This window comes from Oryza sativa, chromosome 6, assembly GCF_034140825.1.
Source record: "Oryza sativa Japonica Group chromosome 6, ASM3414082v1".
Classification (NCBI taxonomy): Eukaryota; Viridiplantae; Streptophyta; class Magnoliopsida; order Poales; family Poaceae; genus Oryza; species Oryza sativa.
Window position 1 is genome coordinate 5958971 of NC_089040.1, and position 20656 is coordinate 5979626.

The 20656-nt window shown below is 46.4% G+C and overlaps 3 protein-coding genes across 3 annotated transcripts; 2 read left to right on the forward strand and 1 right to left on the reverse strand.

Moving 5' to 3' along the window:
• Positions 1-2295: 2295 nt before the first annotated feature.
• On the reverse strand, positions 2296-3856 carry LOC107275632 (cyclin-dependent kinase inhibitor 2-like). Its single transcript, NM_001425669.1, has 4 exons — positions 3406-3856; positions 3235-3305; positions 2901-3140; positions 2296-2771 (listed from the first exon to the last, which is right to left on the reverse strand). Exons 1-4 carry the CDS (start codon positions 3757-3759, stop codon positions 2687-2689), a joined length of 750 nt encoding a protein of 249 aa, NP_001412598.1. The 5' UTR covers positions 3760-3856; the 3' UTR covers positions 2296-2686.
• A 4280-nt stretch (positions 3857-8136) lies between these two features.
• Positions 8137-8803, forward strand: LOC4340474 (uncharacterized). The gene has a single exon (XM_015786624.3). The coding sequence runs from the start codon at positions 8210-8212 to the stop codon at positions 8555-8557; it is 348 nt and encodes a 115-aa protein (XP_015642110.1). The 5' UTR covers positions 8137-8209; the 3' UTR covers positions 8558-8803.
• Positions 8804-15217: 6414 nt separating this feature from the next.
• LOC4340475 (uncharacterized) lies at positions 15218-19149 on the forward strand. The gene is made up of 7 exons (XM_015785658.3): positions 15218-15601; positions 15703-15797; positions 15896-16037; positions 17101-17196; positions 17279-17398; positions 17533-17795; positions 18639-19149. The coding sequence occupies exons 1-7, from the start codon at positions 15427-15429 to the stop codon at positions 18747-18749; spliced, it is 1002 nt and encodes a 333-aa protein (XP_015641144.1). The 5' UTR covers positions 15218-15426; the 3' UTR covers positions 18750-19149.
• The last annotated feature ends 1507 nt before the right edge of the window (positions 19150-20656 follow it).

Consider the following 20656-nt stretch of genomic DNA (forward strand, 5'->3'; position numbering starts at 1 on the left):
GCGTCGCACTGGTTCGCGCGCCCGGCCGTGTACTACCAGCACGGCCGCGTCGTCGGCTGCCACGACTGCGGCGACAACAACGGCACAACCATTCTCAAGCAGCCGGAGCACGCGTAGCGGGCGGCGTTCCGTGCTCGGGGCGCTGGTGAGGCTGGACGGGTTCAACGGCACGGCGATCCTACGCACGGTGGCGCCGACGCACTACGAGAACGGCGGGTGGTTCGACGGCGGGGAGTGCACCGCGACGCGGCCGGTCAACGAGAGCGAGGACGGGGCGGCGCCAGAGATGGCGGCGACGGAGGCGAAGTTCTACCGGGCGCAGGCCGAGGAGTTCGCTGCGGCAGAGGCAGCGAGTAGGAGGGGGAACGGCGACGCGCGGGCGGTGGCCCCCTCGTCCGCCGCCTCCGCGCGTCCCGCGGTGCGGCGAGTAGGAGGGGGAACGACGTCCAGAACCAGAAGTACGCAACGGCGAAGCCGTGCGCCGGCGCCAGTGCTCGAACCCCGCCGCCGCGTCGCCCGACCTCGCCGGCGCCTCCACCTGCGACAGCACGCACACGAGGGACGTGACGGACGTCACGTGGCTGCTCGCCAGCGAGTCGCCGAAGAACAGCGCACGACGCCTCCGCGTTCACAATGAGAGAGAGAGTGGTAGAGAGAGAAGAGAGAGAGGAAGAGTGGAAAAGGAGTATGACAGGTGGGTCCTATATTTTTTATAAATAAAATGCTAACTGGACTGCCACGCGTACGCCACGTAGGACGAAACCGCTTTGGTTTGGGTTGAGGGGGGTAATTTGTCCGGTATTAAAAATTCAGGGTAAACGATGTCTGGTTTTCGGGTTTAAGGGGGTAATTCGATCGACCGCGATAGTTCAGGGGGGTAATTCGTACTTTTTCCAAAAAAAAAAAAACTCATAAAAGAACAATCAAGGATGTGATAGAGAGCAGTCCAGGACTGTGACAATTCCGGTCCTTTTCAAAACGGAAACTAATTTATTTGACTATCATCAGATAAGACATTCATATCTACACAAAAGAAAGAAAGAAATGTCTCCACACATTTAACGTTACGTGCCCCTATCTGATGACTGCTTTTCTGATGTAAGGGCCCTTTGATTTATAGGATTGGCAAATGATTTTTATAAGATTCAAATCCTATGAATTTTTTCTTACATGTCCCTTTGATTCAAAGGAAAGAAAGGAAACTTTTCATAGGATTGTATTCCTATGCTTCACATTTCATAGGAAAAATAGCAAGAGGTGTCACCTCTTTGTGAATTTTCCTTTGTTTTTCCTATAGCACTATTAAATGACTCCTATTATTTTTCCTGTGTTTGCTGATTCCTGTAGGATTTGAGAAACCTACTACTTCAATTCCTGTGTTTTTTCTATCCTGCGAATAAAAGGGCCCTAAATGTTGCTTCCTTTGCTGACTTTCTAAAATTCGTGGCAAATGTGGCAACTTCGCCGTGTTTAGAAAATCCAGGAACAATACACTTTTGTCATCCTGGTTAATTCAAGTTGTCGATGTGAATCAGTAGTAGCATCATCATTCAAGTTGCTTATGTGAATCAGTACTCTTCTAGGGACGGCCGGAATCTAGCTTGTTGTCCTGGTTAAATAGTACTACTACCTAATCAAAAAGACTTTTTGTAAAAATAAAAATGATGGCAACAAGTGAAATCTTCTTGGGATGGAGGTAGTAGCATACATATTCACTTTATCTTTAATTAATGTATGACTTTGGTTATATATGGGAAACTATTTTGATCTCTTGAGAAAATGTTTATCATTTGCTTAAAAACCATTTAAACGGTTAAGAAAAAAAATAGCAACGCTCATACAACATATCTATACAACTCCACAAAATCTTAGATCCAAACTCAACTCACATGTCGAGATATAAAAAAATCAGCATATGAATAGTAGCATATTGTTCACATCTAAATTTATCTTTTTTTTCTTTGATGGGTAGATCGAATTTAAACTTGATTTTTGGTGGACCGATAGATATCACTATATTTTACATTGTTAATTTTTTCAGAATTTCTCACAACTATTTGTATCGAATTTGAAAGAAAAAGATACAAGATGGGACACCTCTTAAAATATTAGAATCCACTTTCGCTGTATATTAAAGGATGGAGATAATAGTATGAATTATATTTTTTCTGCTTTGGTCCTCTGGAGAGGAAAAGGAGATGGTCGGGCGGGTATTTAATTAATCATGTGTTAATCTATCACTCCGTTTTTTATGCGGAGGGGAGGGGTTCCCAACCCATACAAAAGAACACCGCCTAAGTTCTTCCGGCCTTACCCTCGTAACACGTTGGCCCAAGGCAGCCCAGTTTGAATCTGAATCAAAACGCTGAAGTCGCACGAAATAGCCAGAAGAGTGAAGAAACTGTAGTGACTACTAACTAGGGACATGCATGAGCATGATCATGAACTTGAACTACGAAAAGAAATAAAGATTTTTTTTAGAGCAAATAATCGACCAGATCAATCGAGCTAACTGTCCAGGCTGCTGGTAAATTAATGGAACTCCTCTGTTATTTTTTTCTTCTATTTATCCTTTCGATCCTTATTTTCACTTTACATTTTTCGGATTTTTCCATTAACTGAGAGCATCTCTTTTACCATGCCTTGGCCACTGCCGGTTTGCAATTCCGCATGCATATGCTTCGCCTCAGCCGCTGCCCACCGCGGTCCATTCGAACCGCCCGGCGCCGCCGGCGTCGAGCGGCACGCCGCGCACCACGTCGAAGTTGTACCTGAGGAGGAGGAGCGCACGTTAATCAGCTCCCATGCGGCCATGCATGTCGCGATCGAGGCCGATTTTGACGACGACGACGATATGTACGACACGACGCACGGACGACAATATGTGATGCAGCACTCACTTGGCGGCGAAGCGCTCGGCCTCGGACCTCTCCGCAGCGGCGAGGAACTCCTCGATCTCTGCCGCCGCCGCCGGCGGTGCCATCATCCTGAAGCTCCTCGTCGTCGCTCCCGCGTGAAATGCAGCTGCTGAGGTCGTCGAACTCCGGCGGCACATTTGCTGCTTGGCCTCCTGGTTTGACTCCGCGTCGCTCGAGTCCGCGTCTCCCGGCGGCCGGCGGCTCGACGGCGTCGTCGCGCTCCTGGATTGAATTGCGATAATTCAATTGAGAGAACGGCGGTTGTAATTAATCATGTCAAGGACAAGCAAGAACGCGTGGAGAGGAGCTCGATCACCTCTCGCGGCCGCAGCCGGAGTCGCCGACGGAGCTCTCCTCGTCGTGATCCTCGCCTGCCTGCGTGCAAACCTGCAAAACCACCACATCCCAAGCCGCATCATTCAGCAAGAGATGGAAGCGGGCGATCGAGCACTCGAGCCGCGGAGGAATTCTAGGGCTCATCAATCACCTTCTCGGCCATAGCCTCCTCCTCACCAGAACAGCCCAACAATTCCACCGCCCGCGACGACGACGACGAAGCCGCCTCCGCCACCGAATCACCGAGCGCCTCCTCCCTCCGCGACGACACCACCGCGGCCGCCACGAAGGGCAGCCTCCTGCTCCGCAGACGCAGATAGCATCCGCCCTCGCCATCGTCTCCGCCACTGCCACCGCCACCGCCACGGCCCACCAAACCACAACCCTCCTCCGCGCTCGCCACCACCCTCCTCGCCGTGACGGCGGCCCGCGTACGGACGCCGCCGACCACCACCCGCGCCTGCCTCCTCGCCGCCGCGCCGTCGCGCTTCTTCTTCTTCCCCATCCGAGCAAAAAAAAACCCGTCGCTTCGTCCGCTCCCAACCGCGCGGCCGCGCGTACAAATACCTGTGGCCAGATACGGATCCGACGGCCAGCCTGTTTCCGTGACACGGGATCCAACCGTTGGAAAGACGCACGGCGCGCGCGTGATATTGAGGCGGAGGCAGGCAGCGCACACGCCACACGCACGCACGAGGGAGGGGGCGATTCGATCGGACCGATCGGACGGTTGGGGATGCGGTGGCGTTCGAATTTTTATAAATCGGGTGCGTGTGATGTGGTTTTTATAAATCGATCGTGCAAAAGTAAATGCGGCGGCTGTTGCGACGTGACGAGCGTAGGGCATGGCGCGCGCGCGTGGACTCACGTACGCCGTGCAACGCGTGCGTGCGTGCAGCAGATCGAATGGGGCTAGCCGTTTGTTTCAATTCAGAGCAGAGATCGCCACATGTAAACATTACTACGTGGTGGTTGTACTGTTTTGGAGTTTGGACATATTGGAATACACAGGCAGTGTTTAGATGCAGAGGTATAAAGTTTTGGCGTGTTACATCGGGTATTATATAGGGTGTCGCATGGGGTGTTCGGGCACTAATAAAAAAACTAATTACGGAATTTGTGAGTAAACCGCGGGATGAATTTATTAAGCCTAATTAATTCGTCATTAGCAAATATTTACTGTAGCACCACATTATCAAATCATGGAGCAATTAGGCTTAAAAGTTTCGTCTCGTAAATTAGTCACAATCTGTGCAATTAGTTTTTTACCCTATATTTAATACTTCATATAGGTGTTCAAACGTTCGATGTGAAAGGGTGAAAAATTTTAGGGTGGATCTAAATGCATAAGCCGGAAGGGGCGAGTCTGGATGCATCCATGTCGGATAGGAATAGTGTGCCTGTTAGAAATTTTACAAAACGGCTTTCAGTTTGTGTGTAATTTGATCTAGTGGTGATCATTAGGGATCTCTTACCATCTAATAAGACCGTTTTAGATAGTTAAATTGATAGATAATCTAAATTTTTGTATAAATGAACAAGTTAACTACAAAAGGTGATGAAAAGTTACTTTTATAAAAGTATTTAAAAAATATATAGAAACCTTTTTTTTCACAAAACAAACTATTTAATAGCTTGAAAAATATGAAAACGGAAATAAAAACTCAAAACAAAAGAAAGGCAAATCAAAGCCTTGTCTAGCTTGGTAGTTTTCACCGTCTGTCCAGGGTTGAGCCCTGGGATTTGACGGCGTAAAAATCACAAACCCAGAATTAAAAAGGGATAAGAGTGAGTTACCACTACTAATGAGATATCATGTGGAGCCGAACAAAATCTACGAAAAAAAAGTTACTTTTAAAATTGTTTTTTAAATTGTCTATATGCCAAGCGGTCATCAATAACGTAGATAAAGCCAATACCACAGTAATTAGCACGCGGTGTCCTAAGGAAAACCGTAATGATCACTGTAACCATTGGCCTTGGCTCGGCTCATCGACAAATTGTGATGAATTTGTGTGTTTTACAGGGTTTAAAGTTAGTGTTTTCACTGTAGAAAATCACTCTGGTTGGATTTGCCCAGGCTAGAAAGATTAGTGGGGCCGTCAATGGAAGGCGTAGGTACGTCTACTGTAGGTTGGTCAGTCTAAAGTATAAGGGCCATTAGAATCGCGGGATTAAAAAAATGGAGGAATATGAAAAACACATGATTCTGAAAGAAATTGAAGCGTAAAACAGATGATTACAAAACACAGGAAAAACATAGGAATGATCGTTTGATTGGAGCGCAGAAAAAACGCAAGGATCGGATGAGAGAGATAGACTCAAAGGGAATTTTTCAAGAGGTTGAAGCTCTTACTATATTTCCTCTAAAATTCACGTGCAATGTGCCATTACATAGGAATTTCATAGGATCTGGAAAGCTTCACTTTTTTAAATCAAAGGGCTAAATAGGAAAATTTCCTATAAGATTTGAATCCTATAAAATTCTTATATAAATCATTTTATTCAAAAGGGCCCTAAACGGCGTACGTGGGTCCTGTTTAGATTCCAACTCTTTTCTTCAAACTTTAAACTTTTCCGTCACATCAAACTTTTCTACACACATAAACTTTCAACTTTTTCATCGCATCGTTTTAATTCTTTTGAACTTCTAATTTTATCGTGGATGTAAACGCATCCGTGGTATTGTCGCCCAAAGTCGGAACAGGTCCCCTACGTGCGGCCGGCGCGACGAGCGACATTGCCCAACCACCGGAGGAGGCAGGCACTGTGTCTCGCCAACTCGCTTCGCTGCGCATGATTTCATCTCTGCACGTACTGTAGCCCTGAAAGAAGCACAGTGATCGACTACTCGAGTACTTTGCACTACCAATTATTCTGAAGGACCAAACGTGATTTATGCGAGTAGGAAAGTAGGAAGTACCAAATGCCGAACTGTTTTTTTAAATAAAAAGAAACAAATGCCGAGCTAACTTCTCACTGAGTAAACAAAGAAACTAGCAATATATTGTCAGAATTAAAATTAATAAGATGTTTCATATTTTCTTTTTTTAACCTCAATATATATTTGGATTGCTGAAAGTAAAAATATAAAAGTGAATTTACGTGTTTATTTTTACTTAGCTATGAGCCTCTAAACCAATGACAGTAAATATGAGACGGATCTACAAGTAAACTCACGTAACGTCGATCTGGCGGACTTGAAGTCCGAAGTCTCAAAGATTTTGATATTATTAAATGGCTCTAAAAAAGATATTGATCGGACAGTTTTAGACCGGATATTGATCGGATAATTTCGTAGTAGTTTTAAGTCCGTCAGAAAATCTTTAAATTAATTTAGATGATGTTTAAAAATAATAAATTAGATCGTGGCTCAAACAAGAAGATCATTAATGGACTATTGTCTCTATTCCAAAATATAATAACTTATGGCGTTTGAGTCCCAACAGTCATCCGTCATTTAATTTGTTTTCTCAAGTCATCCGTCATTTAATTTGTTTTCTCATTTTAGTTGTACGTACCCTCCCACCACCATTTAGGGAATGGATTCTAATCCGTCGAGAATGTCCTCTCATGTACATTTTTCTTACAATTTTCAAAAAATCATGTATATTTTTTTGGAGATGCCTTCGACTCGGGCGCCCGATAGGAGAAGATTAAAATCGGGCGCTGACGTCGGCATGACGTCAGCGCCCGATTTACGTGCAAAACTATTTTAAATTGATTTTTCTCTTAAATTACTTATCCAAATCATGATCCGATTACACCATTAAATTCATTGCAATTAAATCTTCAAAACAAGACCACACATGGATATATTTCGACAAAAAAATAGCTTATTATTGAATTATTTTTCAATGTTACACGATGTTCCACCAGGTATATCGAAATTGTTTCACTAAGTATATCGAAAATTTTTCACTCGTTTAAATTGGGTGTTGTTTCACCTTATATAAAAACAATGTTTCAGCAAATAGCGAAAGAATGTTTCAGTTCGCTGCAACATTAGATCTATACATAGTGAAACATTGTGAGTACACTAGGTGAAACATTTTTCGGTGGAACAAAAAAATAAACCAAATTTCTTTAATAGGGGGTTTTCAAAATATGTGGGTTTTTTTATTGCAATGGAGTATTTCAGTTCACTACAACATTAGATCTATACATAGTGAAACATTGTGCGTACACTAGATGAAATATTTTTTGGAACAAAGAATAAACCAAATTCCCTTAATAGAGGGTTTCCAAAATATGTGGGTTTTTTTTTACAAAAGAGTATTATAATTCACTGCAGCATTAGATCTATAAATAGTGAAATATTATATATACATTAGGTGAAACATGTTTTGTGAAAAAAATGAGAGAGTTGGGGAGCGTCCGATCTGGCTCCCCCACGCCGGGCGACCGAAGAAAATCATTCCCGTATTTTTCTTACACTTTTTTTTTAAAAAAAAATACTAATATAGAGTATATTGATATATAGCGCTTGCTGCAGCGGCGAGAGCTAAAAATCAGCTGCAGCAGCACCTAAAAACGACCACAGCCGTGACGGCAGCAGCAGCCAGCAGTTCCGATCAGCCCCACCGAAAGGTACCTTGTACAAGCTGGGCACCTCGCCGTCGCCGCCCTCCGCCTCCTCGCCGTCCCACTCCCACTGGGGCTTCGCCGCCGGGATGCCGCTGTCGCGTCCCACCGACATCGGTGGCGTATGAGCAGAGGACGACGCGGCCAAACCGTCGACCGCCGCCCGGCTGCGCTCCAGCGCGCGATCTCGCCTCGCCTCGCCTCCCATGGCCGCCCCCTGTTTCTCGGTTCTTTCGCTCGCCTTCTAGGCCCAAGCCCAATATCCCTCAAATATGCAATTGCACCCCCGAAGTTGAGGAAAAACGCACTCTAGATCCTTCTCCTTCGCAACAAGAGTCCGCGCGACGCAAGTCGAAGCACCGCCACCGAGAATGGCGGATCTCACGGGCGGCGGCGGCGGAGGCGGCGGGAGCGCGGGGAGCCGTCGGCCGCTGGGTTTCCTGAAGAACGCGGCGAAGCACAAGCACGGGTTCGTGCAGCTGCTCCTGATGGGGAGCGTCCTCATGATGAGCCTGCGGACCCTGGGCCAGAAGCACCGCCGCCGCGACCTCATCTACGACAACGCCGACCTCCGCCGCGAGCACGACGACCTATCCCTCCGGATGCGCGACGTCCAGGACGCCCTGCGCCGCGAGGCCGACGCCGACGAGTCCGGCGCGCTCGCCTCCCATCTCCGCCGCATCTTCGCCGCCCACCCCGCCTCCACCGATGACAAGTAGCTCGTTGCCCGGCTAATCTCCGCCGCACTCTCAGTCCTCCCCCGCGATGTGTGATCGCTGCGTATTTACTTGTCAGATCTTTGCCCCATGGCGTCTAGGCTTGCACGCGATTTGTTCGTCGAAATGCCGCACAGGCTGTGAGCCTGTACCGAACCGTGAACTCGCTGTTTGAGGCAGAAACGCATTTTTGTTGTTGGACTGATAAGACGTCCTATAATTCTGAGATGCCTGTTTTTCTTGCGATTTTGGATCCGAGTGCTCATAGCCTGATCACTTATCAGAGTGCTTTGCTGTTTTGATTTCTGAAGTGCACTGATGCTACTGGTTGCAACTGCTATGGCTGGGTCTATTTGGCTGGGGACTAATATTGCCTCACATTTTTTACTAAGGTAGCGTAGCTAAGCTTAGTCTTTTCATACTTTTGTGGAAAACAAAATGACAAACTAAGCTTAGACAATGTTTGGCAAGAAAATAGAGTGTATGATATGTATATCAAGTGGCTAAGAGTTAGGTAAAATAGAGTTGTGGTAGAAACCAAACACTGTATAATGAAATTGTGGTTTGTCTAAGGTTAAGTGTGGTTTAGTTACTAACCAAACAATAGTTGTGTTCTTTTCCCTTTGTGTGTCTGAGGATTTAGTGGTTTGTGTTTACAGGGTTGCACCAGATGGCACAAGAGTATTTTATTGAATTTTACATTATTGCACAAAATAATCTCACATGTTTTCCGCCCTTCATCTTGCGGAAAGGAGGGGATGGGTGTACGCTGTTGGGCGAGGCGTCATGGACGCTGGTATAGTGCTGTTCCGGTTGCTGCTACTCGGTGTTGAACGAGCTGACGACCCACGGGCTTTCTTCATCAGTCATTGCCTTGTTGGCAGTGGTCATGCATGCCACAAGCCCATGAGGGCAAATGGGCAATAGCAACCTAGGGCAGTAGCAATACAAGCTACCCTATAGGTGTCTTAGCCCATGTGAAACTGAGAAATTAGCCCAAAGCCACTCGACCCTATAGTGCATGCTACCTACTTTGCATGGCCTTAATTGAAGGGAGGGGACGACAACTCCGGAGCAACAACCTCCATAGCGCACGCGCCCCTCGAGTTTCCTGTGCTATGCACTCTCGATGCCGCGAAAGAACTCGTGGTTCAGATATCCGCACGAGTCCAACTTGGTGCGGTAAGGCAATTCGTCAGGTTGATGAAAGCCTCAGTTTGTTCGGCCTCACATACCATCTCAGTCCAATCCACATGGCGATGGATGGAGGGGCGTGGGGGAGAGCGAGGTCACGCGAAGCCAAAAACACAACCTTCACAACACCTATATGTCTTATGTTCGTCTTTGGTGCCAACAGGAGGCTAGCATTCCTTGCAATGGCACAAAAAGCCTCACGAGGGACGAGCTATATATCTTATGTTCGTCTTATGTTCGTCTTTGGTGCCAACAGGGAGCTAGCATTCCTTGCAATGGCACAAGAAGCCTCACGAGGGACGAGCGTGCAGCAAACATAGAGGAGAATCTCAGCCTTCTATGTGGCACCTCAGCACATTAGGACCGAATGTTATGTAAGAGCATTGTAGCTGTGTTCGAAGGTGAATGTTGAAAACTCTACCTCCTTGCATGCAAAACGGAACAATCTATTAACACATGATTAATTAAGCATTAGCTAAAAAAAACTTTTTAAAATAACATTCTTATATAATTTTTTTTAAAAAAACTTTTAGCAGTTCATATAACATATGTGGAAAACAAAGAGGTAAATGTTAGAAACCTCAGCTGAACGGAAGGAATTCCTCTGATTTAAAGTTAGAGGAGCCTCGTCGGGTGCCAAACACAGCCTATGACTGCTATAAGGCCTCTCACAGTGCTCCTAGCTGGAGCGGTGCTACACGGTGCCAGCTCGGATTGAAGCATACGTGGCAGAAGGAATCGCCCCCTAGCAAAGCTCCTCGCCGCCAAGCAGAGCCACACGAAACCAAGCTGTAAGTTCAAGTGCCTTAATTTGGTTTTGGTGATTAATGACAAATCTAATTATATGAGACTAACATTTTTATGAGCTTTTGTTTGACTAGTCTCATTTGGATATGAAAGTAAAAATGATTAGAGGTATGTATTAAACTTCACATATTCTAACTTGATCTCTCTTGTGGATTCAAAATATAGTGTGAGCTCCCTCATTGATCTTGATTGATTATGTGCGTATGTGTTCCTTTATATCCATATGTATGCACATCTTGAGGGGGAGGTTATTCTATATTTTGTTTATTATAAGATTTCTATCTTGATTTGAAATCATCTTTCATCTCATCTCTCTATATTGTTTATATCGGATTATTATCTATCACAAAAGAGAGAAAAGATTGAAAGATCTTGGATTAAACAATTTGTGTAATTGTTGCTTTGGTGATAGATGATAAACCGATGTTTATGGGATTAACCTCTCTTTTACATAAGTTTTCAACAAGGTTATTTCCCGATAATGAGATGCGGTAGATATGCATTCTTTGGTGATGGACTTTAATCATGACAAGGATGAAATTCATGGAGATAAAGCGATATGTATCACTTCTTATCTCCTACTTTTTGATAGGTTTATATATATGATTTCCATGTTATTGTTATATAAGTGTGAGACTAATGTTTACTTGAGTCTTATCTTATTTAGTCTCCTTTACATTGAGAACATGGAGATCATGAAGGCATGTGTTTTTTTGTTTATCTTTATCATTGCTACATGCCTTCTCCATGTGTATAGGATAAACCCCATTGGTTCTTCATAACTTATGCATACACTTGCCTCTCTTGTAAATTTATTTGTATGCATATATTTAGGGGGAGCAAATCCTATACATTTATTGTGCATGTTCTAGATCCATGTTGTTCACCTATTATTTATATCGGATCTTTGCACTTAAGCTTGCATACGAGTATATGACATTTGTGATGTTAATGAATTCTCAACAAACATATCCATATCTTTCATATGCAACCGGTTGGTCATCAAGTGAAGGATGACAACCGATTTATTGGGACTAATGTTCTCCTTTGAGATGTGCAAAGAAATAGGTCTAATTGTGATGAGGCAAATGGATGACACCATTAGTTGATGGTCACCAAACCAAAGACATTGCCATGTTGACAAGAATGAAAGCTTGTGATGAGAAGAAAGTCTTAAAGAGGATGGACAAGACCTCGGCATAAACATGGTTCAACTGGATGGTCACAAGTGTTGATCTTGGCTCGAGCATTGACCCCAAGTTGGATGGCGCAAGACAAAGGTATAATGGAGCTAAGAATGTTTTTTTAGTCTTTTTCCTAGTCTTGGAGTTTGGTGTAGACCGAATTTGCTAGATAGACACCGTACTATAAAGAGGGGTCTATGAAACGAGCATGTGGATGATCTTGTGCCATACTAGTTCATATGCATATAGGTGCATTTTGTGGGCTTGTCTAAATCCCAAACAAAGAGAGAAGTGGGCACATCCAATAGGTTTGGGTAGCCTCATGTGGTTATGTCCGGTGGAGTATCCTTTGGAGTGTGAGCCATTTCTCCCTGAGAAAATTTGTGTTTCTTGGATGGATTGTTCATGGGTTGGATAGCCCTTTGAATAAGCTTTCCATAGAGTCCAAGAACGTCAAATTCCGAGACCCGAGTCAAGAGATATCGCCGTATTACTAAACGGTCGGTTGAGCTGAAAAGTGACCTGCGGTCTGACCGTGGGCCTTAGGCCGGTTTGACCGGGCCTGTTAGCCGGTCTGACCGGCGTGGTAAGGCCGGTCTGACTGGCTCCACTGACCGGCGTGGTAAGGCCGGTTTGATTGGCTCCACTGGTCTGTTGCACTGATCTGATTTTTGGTGGCAATACAGAACCGCCAGAGCTGCAACCGGTCAGACCGAGCCGACGGCGATCTGACCGAGCCGTGGACGGTCTGACCGGCCACTACACTGCGGTCAGACTGACCAGGTTGAGTGGGCTCAATGATTGCCCTATAACGGCTAGTTTTCTAGCCGTTACAAAGTAGTCCGGTCTGATCGGCCTCACAACGGCGGTCTGACCGATAGAGCACAGAGTTGGGGATTTCGGTTCCAACGGCTAGTTTTGGTGGTTGGGGGTATATATACCTACTCCCCAGCAGCAAGGGTAGGGTTTTGGCACTCCATTGCATTATCTTGAACCCTTGCAAGAGCTCTCACACCCTTGTGCACTTAGTTTATCTAGTGAGGTGTTAAAGAGTGAGTTAAGCAAATCCAAGTGCATTGCTTCATTGTTATAGCTAGTGTGGCACTTGATCATCCTCCGCAAGCATCCTAGACTTGTTACTCTTGGAGGTTGCCGCCTCCTAGACGGCTTGTGGAGGTGTTGCCCGGTGACCTCTCCGAGGAGATTGTGGAGGAGGCCCGGTGCCGTTTGTGAGTGATTTGGAGTTCACCACCTTCGGAGTGAAGGAAGAACTACCCCGAGTGATCAAGGCTTGGGTAGTCCTCTCCGTGGGCCGGCTCCCGCCTTGCCCACCCCTTGACGAAGGGGACGTGCGGTGGCTTCATGGTTGAGCGGTGGAGTTGGGCTCGCCTCAACGGGGATTTGGAAACCGGCGAGTTTCCGAACCTCGGTGAAAAATTCCTTGTCTCTTGTCTCATTTATTTGTTGCATTTATATTTGTGCAATTTACATTCATAGAGACATATTTGAGCCCATATCACCTAGGTTTGCAAAACTTAATTTAGTTGCTTAGTTAACCTTGCATCTCACCTTGCCTAGCAACTTAGGTTAGTTTTGTTTAAGTGCCATTAAGTTTTAAAACCGCCTATTCACCCCCCTCTAGTCGGCCTCCTTGATCCTACACAAGCCAAAACGAGGGCGCGAGAAGGAGAGGAAGAAGCGAGGTGCGCGCGCTGTGGGGTGCGGTTCTTGGCCGCGCCGTCCCCTCACGCCGCATCAAGTGAAGAAAACCCCAATTTGCCCACGATTCTTCCCGCCACCAAAACACCCCAAGCAAGAACGCAGAAAAAATTACACGATCCGTCCCAAGAACACAAGAGGAATCACCAAGAAACAACACATCTCACATGCAAAAAAAACAACAATCAATAATCTCGCCGCCGCGCGCCAGCTTCCTCCTCACCGCGGCTTCCTGTCGGCGTCGCGCCGTCCGCTCCCGCCATGGCCACCACATCCGCCGCCACGACCCCCAAATCCGGTGGCGAATCCGGGGCCCCGCGTCGACGACCGCCACCACAACTCGGATCCGGACGAGCCAAGAACTGGCGGCCGGTGTCCGCAGGCCACCAAGAACCGACGTCCGCGTGCCGCCAAGAACTGGCGGCGGCGGCGGCGGCTGCCGCGCTCCCCGTGCCGCCGGTGCCGCGCGGCTCCTCCACGGGCGCTTGTGGCTCCGCCGACGCCGAGCCGCTGCAGCTGCGACGCGGTGAAGTAAGGGAGTGGGGGAGGGAGAGGGGAGGTGCGGCGGATAGATCCACCGCCGCCGCTGTCGCCACGACGACCGGCGAACCCACTCCTCCTCCTCGCGACGGCGGCGGCAGCTGCTCGAGGTCTCCCTCGGTGAGGTCGCCGCGGTGGAGGCGTCTCGCTACCGCAGCGGCCGGAGAAGGAGGCGCGACGAGGGAGGCGATGAGGACGACGGGAGGCGAGGAGGACACCGGAGCAGCAGCCTTTCCCCTCCTCCTCCGCCGCCCCCGTCGCTCCCACCGTCGGGAAAGGCGCGGCGGCGGACCGGGAGGAGGCGCGGCGGCGGACTGGGAGGAGGCGCAGCGGCGGACTTGGAGGGGAGCGGCGTGGGAGGCTAGGAGGCGAGGAACGGCGTGGGAGACGAGGAGGACGACGGGAGCAAGGGTAGGTGAAGGAATAAATTTCCTTCACTCGCCCGTGTCTTTAAAACCGGGTCACGCGCGTTGTGGGGTTTATTCCCTTGCACAGTATCTCCATCCAGTTAGGTCACGCAAAATAGGATACATGCACTGTGGGAATGAGTGTCTTTGGGGCTTTTTTTTGGAGTAAGCTACCGGGACCGGTGCTTGCACTGTGAATGGCCTAAAAGGATCAAAGACCACCACCCATGTGGCCACGTATGGTGGAAAATGAACATCCTTGTTTTGAAAGTTTCTGCAGGCTGGCTGTGTCCCTTCACAGTTTCATTTGACCATTTTCTTCTTTCTGAAGAGAGGAACAAAGTAAGAGACACACTCACGGATCCACACATATAGAATAATGGTTTCCACCAAATTACCAAATCATTAGCACAGGCCAGCTCGACAGTAAAAAAAAAACATTCCAACCAGGCAACCATACCAACCAGGCCAAATAATCCCAAAGATGGTACGGTAAACTATGACTATTTCCCATCACTTCGCGGTAAAAAACGAGGTGCTCACATTGTCGTACTCCAGTACTCCACTATCGCTGCCACGACCATTTCTAATCGCCAAGATCGTATCACAGCCGTCCACGTCACCCCATTACCCCCAACTCCATGCCTCCGTCACGCCAACCCAACGCAAACCGTGACTTTCCGTGGGCCCCACCACCCCACCACTCACCACCCAACTAAAGTACGTGGGACCCACAAGACAGGGATACTTGGGACCCACGTGTCAGGGAGCAAAAGTCCCCCTAGGTCGAGCCGCGCATCACCGCCTCAGGTGAAATTACCGTTCGCCGCCTCGCTGCTCCCCGAATCCTCCTCCTCCCTCCTCCGCCGAAACGGCGCCGCTCGCCTGAAGCGAACGCGCGGCGCGCGCGCGCGCGTGGCGGCGTGCGGAGCGCACAACTCGTGCTTGGCGGGCGGCGAGAAACCCTAGGGGCGATAGGAAGGATGGTACTGGCTGTGGCGGCGGCGGCGGCGGCGGCGCCATGATGAGGGGCTTAGGGCCGGCTGCGGCGGCGGCGCTCGGAGGCCGCTCGGCGGCGAGGTGGTGCACGTACCGGCGCGTCACAGTCGCCGTATGCCTGGGGAACCTCGTCGCCGTGCTGCTCGTGGTCCGCTCGCTCTACTCCGCCCCCGGCTACTTCGCCTCCGCGCCCAGACGTGCGCTAAGCTTCGTGTCTTACTGTCTTGCTCGCTTTTTGTTTATTTTCTGATTGCTTTTGATCCAATTTCGTGTGCTCGGTTTGGTGCGGTTGCTGTAGGCGTGGCGGTGAAGTATTCGGAGGAGCAGATTAGGCTGGTCGAGGAGTCCATCCGGATTCGCCGCGCAGCCGTGTCCGTCGAGCTCGTGGAAGCTGTATAACCATTCCTCTTACAATTAAATCACTTCTGTTGGATTTTAATTGGTGTTGCTGTTACATTTTTTATTTGCGATTTTCCATTGGGTGCGAGCAGGTGAAAAAGCTGGAGAAGGTGTTCGCTAGGGAGGAGAAGAGACGGAAGGAGTTGCCGCTCGAGCTGAAGCAGAAGGTTTCCTATGAGATTTTAGAGAGGATGCGTGATTTGGGGGAGAACAGCAACACGACCGAACAACGAGGTACTGTAGTCTTACACTTGTATTTGTTGCTAACTTGCCATATTGGTACCGACCAGGTTGGAGTTATTGTCGAAGTGCATAGAACTTGGCGACACTTCATGATTTGGCGTCATGTATTTTGTTGCTCGGAAGAAAAAAAGAGTTGTATGATCGCGTTGTTTTGGAGCCGTATGTATTTTGTGTGATTGTGTTGTTTTGGAGCCGTATGTATTTTGTGTGATTGTGTTGTTTTGGAGCAGTATGTATTTTGTATGATTGCTATTGTTCCACTTGACTAAATGGGTGCGAGTATGTTCTTTGGCCTGTTGTTCCATTTGACTAGCTGGGTGATTAGGCTTCCATCCATGGCATATCTCAGTGCACTTGTTCCATCCATGCATTAGGATGAGTTTTGAGCAATACATTTCCTTGAAATTTAAGAATGTATAGTAGAATACAGGATTGTAGTATTTGCCTGTTCCAAGTGTTCTATTTAATTCGTGGTTTCCTTTTTTCACATGCAAGCAACAAATTGTAAACTTACTTTGGAAAACAGTGTGTTCTATCTTTGGTATGCCCCCCTTTTAAAAGGTGGGACTAAAAGCTACCTTCTGGACTTTGTTTGCCTTTCTTATATTCTTTTGCATCGACTTGAAGCTGAAGTGTGCTTCTTATGCTGGTCCTTTCTGGTCCTTACTTTTTATGTCTTTATACTTGTGTGCATGTGAACGAAGAATTGAACTACCAGTGCAGATTCCTTTTCATATGTGGACTGGTATAGGTTATAAACTAATCCTTTGTCGAGACAAATAATAGCATGATGATGTCAAATGCTGCTGTAATTCAATTTGTGTTGCAGTGTCTATGGTTCTTGAATTTTATAGGTTTGACAATCATTACAGAATTTATCGAATGAAAAAAAATGTTTTGTATGTTGCTCATTTAGGTTGTGGACATCTATCTTGCAAAGTCATGAATAGCAATTTGATAGTATGAGGTGGAATTCTATTGAACAGCATGAAGGGACATTTATTTCATGTCTTTATCGCATAAAAAATGGCATTTCTTTTTGTAAATTATGCAGAAGCTTTAGAGTCCTGGCGTTTAGAGAAGCTGAAAGACATCAGAAGTGCATCTGCTCAGAATTTGTCGATGTCAGACCTCTCTAATGAGGAATCAAGTATGTGAGCTTATTTGTTCATTTTATACTCATATCTAGGTTTTCTTTCACCTGCAATAATGTTGTATGGTCAAATACTTAGGGATGTTAAAACGAGCATTGGAGTTAAATTGGCGAATGCTAATGGACGACATTGGCCTTTGGATACCTGTTAGTGTATGGCATACTGAACATGATGACAAGCCTGAGAATGAACCAGAAGGTTATTTCCTTTACACCATTTGTGTAGCTGCTATTTTTTTGTACATATCTTGTGACATATTGGTATTGGTTTTCCTTGAGTTTAAAATGCTGTGAGAAGATTTGGACTGATAGCTTTTAACATGTATGTTGCAGAAGAAGAGATAATAGCAGGTCCACCTTTACCCCCAGAATGCAATGCTCAAGTACATACCGATTACGGTGGTGCTGCTGTTCGATGGGGCTTAACACATCATAAAGAAAGTGCAGCTGATTGCTGTCAAGCTTGTCTTGATCAGGCTAAAAGGGCCAGACCAGGGGCATTAAAGTGCAATATATGGGTTTACTGTCCATCAGAGTATGGATGCTACTCGCCAGATAAATATGAACACAAACATCAAGAGTGCTGGTTGAAACAGGTATCATCATGTTGTCTTCTTTTATATTTGATGACGGGGTAGTTGGGTACTTCCTATTCTGCTTTGGAGATAATGATTCTGAAAATTATACCTAAAAATAGAGGGACTCATCAGTTCCTGTTATGTTCTTTCCATATAACTATTTTGTCCTCTATATTTAAAAATGACTGCATACATTGAATCTAATTGGTGGATATATTAGAAGTTATCATGCATATCTTAGGGCATGGCCCTGCTTGTAACTTGGTTGTGGTGGCTTGGAGGACATGCTTGTTTTGTTTGCCAAACAAACCAAATCAATTTGGTAACAGCAAAATCTCACATTAGCAAAATTTGGTAAGCTAAGCAGTTTCCAGTTCCTGAATATTGGAACATGGCTGGACAGGCTGGTGCATAAGTTGTAACTTTTAGATCACAAGGTAAAGTATGGCACAGTACTTTTGCTGCCTTTAATTTAGTAGCGAATTCAATACTTAAAGTGGCAAGGTTGGTATGTTGAATTCTCCAATACTGAATTCATGATGCTATTCAACATTTAGTTACTTGCGGTTGTAGGAGAATCTTGTTTTGCAACATGGAAGTTTTAATGCGTTGTACTATTTTTTTTTGCGGGGAATATTGTACTATTTTTTATGCAATTTTATCATATCTTTGCCAATAAAGGTTATAGAAATGCAATCCGATTATCTTAAAGTACTGTATTTAACTGTAATATTTCTGTGGATTATTTCACTGACAATTCCTTTCAGATGAACCTGCATTTGATGTTGATCCTAAAGATTGGGCCTCATACTGCCAAAGAATAGCGAAGTAACTTTGAATTCATTGTTTGCATGCTTGCAGGCTGATCACCCTAAATTGAACTTCAAAGACAGGTATTCTGAGTCGTACAGGGATGCTCATCCATCTGCTCCCGTTGTTGTGCCATGGATGTCAGGTGTCATCACTGTATGAGCTGCCTACAGGCTATCTAGTATCTACTGCCTGCAGGAGACAGGAACTCCGTTCGGATGTGCAACGCCACATCAAATTTGGTACAGTTCCACGAACTCATATACCAATTTTCAAAATTCTTCTTGGCTTTTGTAGTCTTTAGATTAGTCTAGACGGTTAGCTAGAGTTCATGTGAGATAGCTGGTGTATTTTTTGGATGGACGGTTGGTGGCGAACTCTTTTTCGAAGAAGAAAAAGTAGAAAAAGTAGAAAAAGAGTACAAATGATTCAAGTTGAAATCATTGTGTTTGCCTGCCCGGTACTTATGTTACAGCTGTGTTGATGCGCTGGGTGATGGTGGTGACAAATTTTGGCACTCCACTACTCCAATAGTCCAATTTGATTTGAATAGTGTTTTAAAGGGTGTGCATCAATTCATCTAGGGATGGCAACGGGTTGGGTCGGGCATGGGTAGAGTAAAACCATGCCCGACCCTATGCCCATCGTCGCCCGCCCAAACCCTACCCACTAGGGTTAGCGGGTAAAACTTTGTGAATAATAACTCGAAAGATATATAATTTAATAAAGAAAAATAAAATCAATAATTTACCAAATTATCAGTTATCAACAATAATTTGAATTACATCACAACTTATTATTAGTTAGTATCACAAATGAATAAGAGAAAGGGGTATAAGAATTAAGAGATAAATCAAAATTAGCTAATACATATGTATCGGGTTGGGCATGGGTTACCCACAGGTAAAAAATGAAACCCGGCTGTTGCCCACGATGTCTACGAGTCTTGGGCGGGCGTACCCACGGATAAAAAATCACACCCACGCCCGTGCCCAATGGGTCGGGTATTCGCGGATAACCAAACCCATGGGCAAAATTGCCATCCCTAAATTCATCCGTTCACTCGTTTACTCAACAACTAGGTAAGCTGGACATCTTTTCCCAGAAAATGATTTGTTGCACATTTTCCTAACATTCATTTTCCATTCTCTATCACGATTACAAACCAACCAGTCGCCACATTTTGGAAGTATATCAAGTACTCTTCCACTACGTTCAACATTAGCCAAACAAATTTGCGCCACGTTTAACGTGAATGAAATTGGGCCATTTAATTCTTTACGCCATAATTTAGCCATGCCATTTCAATCATTTCTGGCCTTAGATGGACCTAATCTGTCTATCGTCTTAGACAGGCCTAATCTATTTATGGGTTATGGTGTGATGGATTAAGTTCATTTGAGGGTCCCTTAACTTTACACGTCCTTGAACCCAAAAACCAAAAACCAGATACAACTGGTCCGGCGGTCCCCGAGCTATCAAAATCAGTGTAAACGAGGTCCCTCGACGGTTTGGAAGGTGGTTTTAGCTGATGTGATGGCAATGTGGCTGGTTTGACTTCGTCTTTGTCCCACGTGGCATTTAACGTGGCACTTACGTGGCAATTCGATATTGGAAAAATAATAAAACCTATGCCCCACATGTCACCTCACCTCCCTTCTTCCCTCTCCCCTCTCTCTCTTCTCTCTCCCCCTCTTCATCTTCCCTTCCTGCAGACGAGCGAGGCGGGTAGCAGGTGGCACCCTCGGCGACCTTGCGCGCCACCGCTACCTTCCCTTCCAGGCTCCTCCCTCGCGCGCCACTACCTCCATCCTCCTCCCCCTCCGCCGCCTCTGCTCCTCCTCTGTCCCACCCCAGCGGCGACAGCGCTGTTGCTGCCGCCTACGGTCATTTTCGAGGAGTTTGTCCCGCTCGATCCGGCGACGGTGGAGCACTAGAACAAGGCCTGCGGGATGGTGCTCGGCACGTCGCGCGGCGGGTTCGACCTCACCAGGATCGTGGACGCCATCGAGTGGCACAGGTTCAACCAAGTGTATGACGTCGGCGCGGACAACATCATGCGCGGTGCG